We start from the raw sequence: 9,987 nt of genomic DNA, 5'->3' as shown, positions 1-9,987 counted from the left end.
AACTTTCAAACAAATTTTTCCACCACTTGTCTTTTAATAGTAATCAACACTCCAATTTCCTGTGAAGTTCAGTATCGCGCCACATTTGTTATAAAACTAGTACAAATGTACCTAAAACCAGATTATAAAAATTGTTTAAAACAGCTCAAGTTAGAATAAAACCTTTCAACATTTTATAATAACATGTTATACATGAAATCTGCAATCAGTCATGCAAGCCACATTAAGTAAAGTTAGAACAGAAGACATTGATTCAGAACTTTCTGCACCTTACAGTTTTCTTAAAGACAGAAATGAACTTTTTTCAGAGCAACTTGCCACGAAACCCAAAAACTGTAAATCAAAACAAATTGCCATTCTGTTTTACACAAGTTGTATTTGAGTTGAACATGTTGTCAAATAGGTTAGACTTTGGTTAAGAGCTTGGTTTTGAAGCTTCTTATCCTCTGGGAACAGGTAGATGTCAACTCCATAAAAATGTGTTGCACAGCTTCAAATGTGTACTTGAGTTCTTTGGGAAACTCCATGTTGAGCCCATAAAGTAGGCCAAACAAGTAGGCAAAGGCAGTGGGAAGGTCTGGCAGATCATCAAGAATAATGTCCTCTTCCAAAACAATGGCAGTGTTGACCACTGTGGACTGCGAGTTGGGTCCCACGTAGTCCTCCAGAACAGTGAGGATGCCCACCGTAACACCTCGGGTTGCCCTCTCAACTGGATCTGTATCCTATGCAAAATAAAAAACAACAGTACATATAAGTCTCTGAAAACCAAAACTGAAGATTGAGTAGATTTGCATACTCACCAGACATGTTAAGAAGAGTTTGGTCTCGTCGTCGCGAACAAATATCGGTAACCCTTCCAAACTGATGGTTCGTCGATGCTGGACTATGTTTGAGACCTAAAACAAGGAAATCAAATAAGACTCAGTCTCATTTATAAACCTACCATTTTGTTTTTAAAACACATTAAGTGTTGTTGCTCAAAATACAGCCTTAAGAAATAAGATGTTGAAATGGGTTATTACAGATAATTGGTCATGTTTGTCAGATTTTTTTTATTTATTTATTTTTTAAGTAATTTTGATGTGCAACAAATGTAGCACACTTATTACAACATTTATAACAAAAAGTGCCATGAGTGGGATGAGAGTTGAACTGTCTGTCATGACCTGCAATCTGCCAAACACAGCGCTGCTTGTTAGCTTATAATCCCATTCAGGACACACTTTTTGAAAACTAACAATTTTTACATCAATTTAGTAAATATTTAATAAAGTATCTTTCGTTACAGTGGGAACTTCAGGTTCCTCATAAACCAGACACAAATACATTTTTATATATTACCTGTTCATCAAACTTCTGCAACAGGGAATCCATGTCATTGCGGAAAGCAGCTTTTCTAATTCGATACAGCTTAATCAGCCGAAGTGAGTAAGTGTCGAGGGCAGTCAAGAAGGTCCCCATGAGATCCTTGGTGGTAATGCGTGAGAATTCCGCACAAATCTACAAAGCAACAAAAAAAATATAGAAGAAAACTTTTAAAGGTACATTATATAAAAATCACATTGTTTTCAAATTTGGTTAAAAGAGCTTAATTTCAAAACATTTAGTCTCGGTTGATCTATTGGTCAGGCCTTGATTGGATTTTTTTTTTTCCTTTAGTGGTAGTGGTGGTACAAATTATAACTGACGTATTAAAAAAAACAAAAAAAAAAAAAACCCAAGAAAAATCTGATCGGCAGATCTTACAGTAAGTCTATAGAATACCTAATCAAATGTTGATAAGACAAAATAATGGTTTCAATTGTTACAGGATTCATTGCAGAAAAGAAATAAATCAATAAATTGTATTTTAAATTCATTGAAAAAATTCCATTAATTTTATAGTTATGTAGGAATGAAGTAAGAATAACATCCTGTGGTCAAATTTGTATACTTTCATAACACGTAAGTGACTTTCTCAATCCTGTTCTGTGAGTTTCATGGCTGTTGCCTGCTAAGGGTCAGCACCAAAAGATTCTAGATGCCCAATGAAGACAAGTCATTGCGGCGACCGTGGTTCAGGGGGTTGGGAAGCTCATCTGTAACCGGAAGGATGCTGGTTCTATCCCCAGCTCTCTCTGTCCTGGTCGTTGTGTCCTTGGGCAAGACCCTTTACCCTACCGCTTACTGGTGTTGGCCAGAGGCGCGATATGGCAGCGTCACTTCTGTCAGTCTACCCCAGGGCAGCTGTGGCTACAATTGTGGTTTCCCTGCACCGATGTGTGAATGTGAGAGTGAGTGAGTAGTGGAATTGTAAAGCGCTTTGGGTGCCCAGAGAAGAGCGAAATAAAAGCAATCCGTTATTATACACAGCAAGTTGACAAGTAAATAGATTTCACTTCAATAGTTGTTGGTAATACCAAAATTAGCTTCATATTTTTAGAGCCAAGTATTTTTTTTATATTTTACCACTAGCATTGTTAGCTCATCGCGAGCCTTCAACCTTTTCTACAAGATATTGGAGTGATACAAACAGATGCTTTTAAAGGTCCTATATCATGTAAAATCAACTTTTTGGAGCTTTTAAACACATTTTAATGTTATTTCCTTAGATTAAAAACCCTCCAGAGTGGTTTTTGGCTTAATTCAGGCATTTCTTAGTTGTCTCAGTGAATCCTTTCCCCATAACCTTGGCTCAGCTCTCTCTTGCAAAACGACTGACTCGTAACATTGGGATTAAAATTTCTTTCTAACAACTCCAAATGCCTTGAAATTTTTCTGGGTGAATAAATGAACGTTTTCCATTTTAGAAATAAGACCACACTGGGGAAAAAGGGAAGAAGAAAAAAAAAACGGAAGTTTTCCTTTAAATATTTAAGAGATTATCTTACCTGTTCTTTCAAGAAGAGAGCTGGCCATCTGAGCTGCATTTCCTTGACCAAGGGCTGCATCTCCACAACTTCTTTCCTCCTGAGAGAGAATGTGATGTCCATCTTTTGGGTGATGAGTGCCATGTTCTTATCCCTCTTCTTCATTTCATCTTCCAAAATGCATCTTTCATTTTCAAGAGACTCATCATTGTAGTTTTCTGGGCCATCAGGGATAAAGTTGACTTCACCTCGCTTTGGTTTCTTTAAGGAAAATCTATTTGAGCCACTGTCATCTTCTTCCCCTCTTCTTTTTCGATTGACTGCAACTTCACTACATCCAGCTTGACTTAGCTTGGAACGGTAGTTGCCAAGCTTGAACTTAATGCTTGTTGCCCAACCATCATATCCTGTGCCATTGCCAGGCTCTTTGAGGCAGGGATGTTTGGAAACTAGCTCCTGTGCAACAGATGTTATTTCATTCTTGTCAGGGTACGCTTTGATTGCAAACATTTCTTGTGCCAACTTGTCTAGAATTTCCATCTTGATGTCTCTTGTTACACTTAAATTTGCCCCTGCTTTCTCATATACCTCATTGCCCTTGCGAAGTTTTAACGCTACATCATAGGAAAAGGTTGGGATAGGAAATGGATTTGGCCACTGTGAAGTGCTACGCATGTAGGTCTTTGTGGATGAGGATGGGCTGAAAGAAGATGCTGAACTCACACTGGCTGTATCAATAGATGAGATAGCGCTATGATCAGATGGAGTCTGTGGTGGCGAGGCTGATGCATTTTCCTCCCAAATGAGGTGCAACACTGCCCGTCCAGCAGGTAGCTCCTTAATATCCATCAGGTTGCAAAGTGCGTTCCCAAAATCTGGGTCTTCATATTGTATTGCAAAGTCACCTTCAAGTCCAAGCTTTGCTTGTAGTTCATCTTGAAGCTGCTTCACAGATTCTGGAACAGTGGACAGTTGGATTTTTCTGATAAGTTTTGGACTGACGTGGACTCGCAGTAACAGGGCCTGTGAAGACAAACCAAAAAAAAAAAGGGCGCAATTCTAAATAATTGACAAATTCAAAGTAATCAACTGAAAACTATTTATGAATAATACATACCATCACTTTCAATGCAGGAGGCACGTAACAGGTGTCACCATCAGTTGTCCATCTACGCAGTATTCAGCTAAAGGGTGGTAATCATTCAAATCTTCTGGGTCAAGTATTTCCAGATCTTTGTAGCTGCTGTCAAGCCGATATGATCTGTAGTGTTCCATAAACCAAGAGGAGAGCTTTGTAGCAACAAATGACACTTTCCCAGAGTCTACCAAAATGTTCAGTATCTTGTAGAATTCAGGTAGTCCACTCAGTTGTCCTGATGAAATGATCATGCCTTTAACATACTGGGTCCCATACAGATAAACACATTTAGCAAATGACACAGCTTTTACCTGTGGATATTTCAGTTTCAAGCACTTCTGAAGATTTTCATTCAAGAAACAGATGTCAACTGTGTCAATATTATCAACATGCAGACTTGGTTTAAAAAGACTGTGACCATCTAACAAGTATGCCATCATTTGTTGATGCTTTGAAGAAAGTGTTAGTAGTATATTCTTAAAACATTGGACATCATGCACAGTTTTCTTGAAAAAGTTGTGCTTAGATTCAAATCGAATAGTCCACAAATCAACTAAGGGACCAAAACAACGCACAAGATGACTATAATGTTCAATATAGTGGTGTTTTGGCTTCAAATTAAAATCAGGAAAAGTCTCTATCAGTAATCGTCGATGATCCAATATTTTGGTGTCCAAGTATGACAATATTTCTTCTGATAGAGTTGTCGAGACAACAATTTCAACAAGCTCCTTAAGGTCCATCAATACTTCCCATGATGGCTCATGTTCTGGTATACAGGTCCCAATGATAAAAGGCAGCAAACGCAAAAGTGTCCAGTTTTCATGTCCATTGCCACTCACTCTTCCTGTTCCAAAACTGGCTTTTGTAATTTGTTGTGGCTTGTTGAGATTATCAGAGAATTTATATGGAAATGATTTTATACGTTTGTTTAATCCTTCAAATGTAATAAAACCCTTTCTGATTAAATCTTGAAGACACAAACACAATTCCACAGGGACAACACCTTCAAAGAAATCATGTAATATATCTGGAGGAAATCCAGTGACTGGATGAAAATAGGACAACGCACTTAAGGCACAGGAACCTTTGACACCACACACACTTTGTCTTTGACCATCCTCAAGCTCTTCTAGAAAAATGTTATGCTGTTCCACAGTTCTTAATGGAAATTCTGTAGGATCAAGAGCTGCAATCTGATGTTTATCAATACTACAAAATCGACAAAATTTGTCGACATTAAAGGACTCCAAAAAGCCTGCAAGGCTGTGAGCCCCAAGGTTATCTGCACAGACACAAAATACAGTTCCCTTTAAAAAACTATTTAAAGATTCAACATACACCCCTGTGCTTTCAAGACATTTTAAATCCTCAATGAGTGGATAAAGAAAAGCATCATACCCAAACTGTTTAACGTCTACACTTTTACCAAGAAGAGCAAGCTGTATTGAGTGTAATGTAGAACGAAACCTTGCAGATAAGTTGAGTACAACCCAATAGACAGCAGTTATTTTATGAATTTTTCGAGATGTTCCTAAAGGGTTGCATATTTCAAAGTCGTCAATATACAAAGCTAAACTAATGCAAGTATCTTGCAATCCTAAAAGCTTGTTGTTTTTGAAATACTGCCCATCTCTAAATGATCTGTAACCTTCACTAATTTCTTTATCAAATGCTAACTTTTCAAAGAAACTTTTCTCTTTCAATAAGTTCTCCAAGACCTGGTTTACTGAGACATAAACAAATGTATTTCTAGTTCTCGCTTTGTAGATGTACTCTGTAGGCTCAATTACATGAAAATTATTCTTGAAATAAATATTTCTCTTGTAATCAGTAGATAATGCACCTTTTGGTTCTGTTGAGATAATTAATGGGTTGGTTTTGAAAAGTGCATCATTTATATTTTTAATTACATCATCATCTGCCTCAATGTTCTGTTCAGCAAGCACCTGTTTGATTCTTTGAAATGAATGAACCTGAGAAAATTTTAAAATGTCACTAATTTCCTCAATAATTCTCTGCAAAGCACTTTTAGAAACATGTAACAATGTTTGCATGCATAGAAAAAGTCTAGCTATTTTATGTTCAAGACATTGGTAATCTACAAACTCATTGTCCTCTTTATCACTTGATGCTACACCTGAACCACTTGGTAATGTCTCTGGCTCCTGAGAGGTATTTAAGGATTTATCAGGGGAGCTACTTTCACTAGGACATGCATTTGCATGAGAAATCAGTCTAATACAGTTTTTTATATCTTTTGAGTTTTTGTGCTTTCTGCTTGTGTGTGACGTAAAGGTTGTTAAATTGTTGGTAGCATAGTCACATTTTTGGAAAGGACAGGATACAGTCTGATTTTTTTTTAAGTGCCTTAAAATATGTGAAATAAATGTATGCTGTGAGCAGTTTTCCTTAAATTCACAAAAATCACAAAAAAATGTTGAGATCTCCTGCCTTTTCTTAGCCCTGTTGTGTGATCTGCTGAGGTGAGACTTCAATGCCCCTCGTGTCCTGAACGAACAGACGCAGTCACTGTAAACACAGGGCAAATAAAATCCTCTTCTATGTCGTAGCTGGTGATGTCTTAAGAGTACTTCTTGGCTTGAACAGACAAAAGAGCAGAACTGGCACTGCATACAAAAGCTATAATGAGAAGAGAGGAGAGGACAGTGTCAACAATTCAAAAGAAACCTGAATTAATCTCAAATTACCAAAGTTACATTACCTGATAATGCGTTTGGGGCGGGGGGCAGGCACTCCTGTTCTGATTCCTCTCCTTACCAACTCCTCATCAGTCCCTCATAAATCAGGACAAGCAGTGGTCTGGAGTTGGCTTTTAATTCTCTAAATAAATAAAAATAGCAATTAGTTTTAAAATAAAATACCAGCTTCCTGACATTACTTAAGAATTTTTTTCTCCTGTCCTAATTTTTTTGGCTCACTAAAGTGAGCTGATTCTGCCTTGTAAAATGCCATGTGAAACACAGTAAAACAAATAATTTACAAAACATACATTACATCAAATGTTTAATTTATTTAATTTATTATTAACAAATTGTATTCTACATGGAATGCACCAACAGTATACTGGGATGTATTATGTAAGCCAAGGATAATTTTGTGTGATTGGTTTTACAACTTAGAATGACAAACATTGGATTGAGAGTATGAGTGGGATAAAACTCCTGAAGCATCTGTTTAAATTATCAGTGCATTTATTAATGGTGCTCCATAAATAAACCAAAACAATGTTGTTTTGTGCATAACAAAAAGCTCACAATTGTGCAGTCAAAATGTAAAATAAAAGATGCTGAGCATAATAACAAAGACAGATTTTGCAGCTTCTCTGTTTCCAAGTTCTACTGCGCAACTGACAGCCTGGAGTTTGAAATCCTCTTTGTAACCGTGTCTCTTACAGGCGCCATTTATGGTCCTTACACGCATAATATGGTAATATTACGTTGAAGCAGAGTACGTATCACTCTGCGAGGCTCCTCGGTAGCCGTAATGCTCCAACAATCCATCAAGCAGTGCAGCTTCATAGCTTACCAAAGTCGTACCAAAACATTTTTTGACATATTTTTTTAAGCTGTGTACCACATAAAATTGGTTCGAGGTCAGTAAGCACAACCAGAATTCATACATAAGGCAGACTGTCGATTTTTGAGATGAAAGGATTTTAGGCCGTGCGTCAACGCGTTAGCCCGGTTAGCTCACTAACGCCACTCAGCCCCACGCACGGGGTGATCCGCGGTAACTAGTTAACGGAGATTTGCCCCGTTAATGCAGTTATGGCATTAACTTTACGCTGACAGTACTAAAATAGTAATCTTCAAATGTTTTCTTTTTACCGACCAGCTCCTCTTTGATAGCTGCCGTGTCCATCTTGTCGTTGCCTGCAGGTGAAGCGATGGGGGAGGGGGAGTTGTGTTCAGTGAAGGAGAGAGGCGGAGTAACACAGCGTAGAGACAAAAGTGGACGAAAGAGAGGCAAACTTGCGGCTCCACGAGTATAATGATAATGTAGACTATATCGATATAAACTATATTGTCACATCTCATATTTCATTTAGTGGAGCTCGCTGGCCATGAGGACTCCACCACCCCGTTCACACAGAAACTAAAGCACACATTTTATTGGCTAGATGTGATTCGAACAAATTAAACGACATGGCAGCAGGCGCCCCCGAACTTTATTTTATTTTATTTAAATAGCGGTGGGGGGTTGCTGCCGTTGGTCATGAGTGAGCCAGCCTATTTTGTTTCGTTCGGTGGTATGGCGGCCACAGACTGCACTTCATGAAATACGCATAGGGGGTGTCGCGGAGGCTTGTCAGATATGAGCGCGCCTCTTTAGTAGCGAAGTTTGTCGGATTTTCATTGTTTTGTGACATGGCACGTAGTTTGTGACATGGAATCTTAAATGATATAGTAAACACATACCCATAAGCCACAAGGCTTCTTAGCCAAGAAAGTAATGCTATGCTAAGTTTCGGAAAAATACGAAGAACTTCAGTTGTGATATTTCTAACAGACAAATTGAGACTGTTCAAACATATACTGTCTGATATAATAAAAGAAACATTACTTGCCTTTAGAAACTTGAGATGAACGATCTATCCAGCTCCTAGCCTCACGTTCTCATTAAGGCAGACGGGCAGGTGGCTTTCAGTCCTTGCAAAAGCGCAAAGTAGACCCCGTAGCATCCAAAAATATGAGATGCGCATGCGTACTCAGGCACAGAAAGGCGCCAACAGCTTCAACTCATGTAAAACTTGAATTCATTCATTTTGCCAGCAATAAATTTCATCTGAGACCAACTTTTGCTCCAAAACGTTAAATGATTAGTTGAAACCCTTAATGTATTTGAGTTTATGGGCCAACTGAACTTTTATTGTTGAATTGTGAAAGAAATGACTGTAAGCTCAACAACTGCAAGTTTGATTTTTTACAGTGTAGAGTTTTGTTAGTTTGACCTCTTTTATGGGCCCAAGATTTTGATTCTTTTTGCATGAGTTAACCAATTATGTTTTTTGGGTTAAATAAAAAATCTATTTTTGGACTTTAACCTGTGCCTAAGTTTCCTTCACTGCTCGGTCCATCACAAGTGGTGTCAGGAGTGGGATCAGCAGTTGAAGGCACAGGATTTTTTTTTCTCTTTTTTCCCCTCTTCACTCATCAAGCCATGCACAGAATGGGAAGGAGTGGCAGAGGAGCAAAAGGAGATTGTCAAAACCAGCCAGTTGGAGTGGTAGAGCAAGTAGAAGGAGGAGAGGAAAATGGAGCCTCTGGAGGGGTGGATAGTACTGAGAGCCAAGGTAAGGAGCTGACAATGTCAGAACTGATTTCCATGCTTCGTTCTCATATGGGTCAGCAGGAGGCCCAGGAAGCAGGAAGCTTTAGAGCACTGCAACATCAGTTTCAGCTGTTGCAGGTAGAAGTGCAAGCTCGTACCTCCCCGGTCCCTGAGCCTCAAATGGAGGAACCTGAACAACCAGAGGTAGAGTCCTTTGAAGAGGAGGATCCTCCCTGTGCTGGCTCCAGTAATGAGCAAATACATCCTCAGTCAGGTCAGTCTCGCTTTTATGAACCCAGGCTGGAAAAATTGACAGAGGATGATATTGAACATTTTTTTTTAACAACATTTGAACGCATGGCTGTAGTTTGCCGGTGGCAAAAAATGGACTGGGTTTTTCATCTGATTCCTTTACTCACTGGCAAAGCAAGAGGTGCGTATGTTCATATGGATATGGATGACTCTCTAGACTATGACAAAGTTAAAGCAGCTATCCTTCAAAAATATGACATTAATCCTGAGACATATAGACTGAGATTCCGTTCACTGGAGGTAAAACCTGATGAGAATCCAAAAGAACTATATGCAAGATTGAAAGAGTTATATGAGAAGTGGGTGAAGCCAAAAGGAAAAACGGTGCATGAGGTTAGTGAAATATTAATTTTAGAACAATACTTGAGAATGCTGTCTCCTGAGTTACAG

General features: G+C 38.5%; 1 protein-coding gene across 1 annotated transcript; it reads right to left on the bottom strand.

Annotated features, from left to right (window-relative positions):
* On the bottom strand, positions 1-8,926 carry LOC112429853 (uncharacterized). The gene is made up of 8 exons (XM_076889388.1): positions 8,582-8,926; positions 6,716-6,834; positions 6,445-6,633; positions 3,970-4,113; positions 2,874-3,875; positions 1,345-1,503; positions 804-899; positions 1-725 (listed from the first exon to the last, which is right to left on the bottom strand). Exons 4-8 carry the CDS (start codon positions 3,970-3,972, stop codon positions 405-407), a joined length of 1,581 nt encoding a protein of 526 aa, XP_076745503.1. The 5' UTR covers positions 3,973-4,113; positions 6,445-6,633; positions 6,716-6,834; positions 8,582-8,926; the 3' UTR covers positions 1-404.
* Between the last annotated feature and the right edge of the window lie 1,061 nt (positions 8,927-9,987).

Source organism: Maylandia zebra, linkage group LG10 (assembly GCF_041146795.1).
Source record: "Maylandia zebra isolate NMK-2024a linkage group LG10, Mzebra_GT3a, whole genome shotgun sequence".
Taxonomy (NCBI): Eukaryota; Metazoa; Chordata; class Actinopteri; order Cichliformes; family Cichlidae; genus Maylandia; species Maylandia zebra.
The sequence above is the reverse complement of the archived record's forward strand: the minus strand, read 5'-3'. Positions and strand labels throughout refer to the sequence as shown.

Bases quoted from the DNA above. Each gene is read 5' to 3' on its own strand.
- LOC112429853 (XM_076889388.1), bottom strand. The intron at 1,504-2,873 runs GTAAGATAATCT...GTTGCTTTGTAG, and splicing joins CTCTCTTCTTGAAAGAACAG to ATTTGTGCGGAATTCTCACG. The intron at 900-1,344 runs GTAATATATAAA...TCCTTGTTTTAG, and splicing joins TGCAGAAGTTTGATGAACAG to GTCTCAAACATAGTCCAGCA.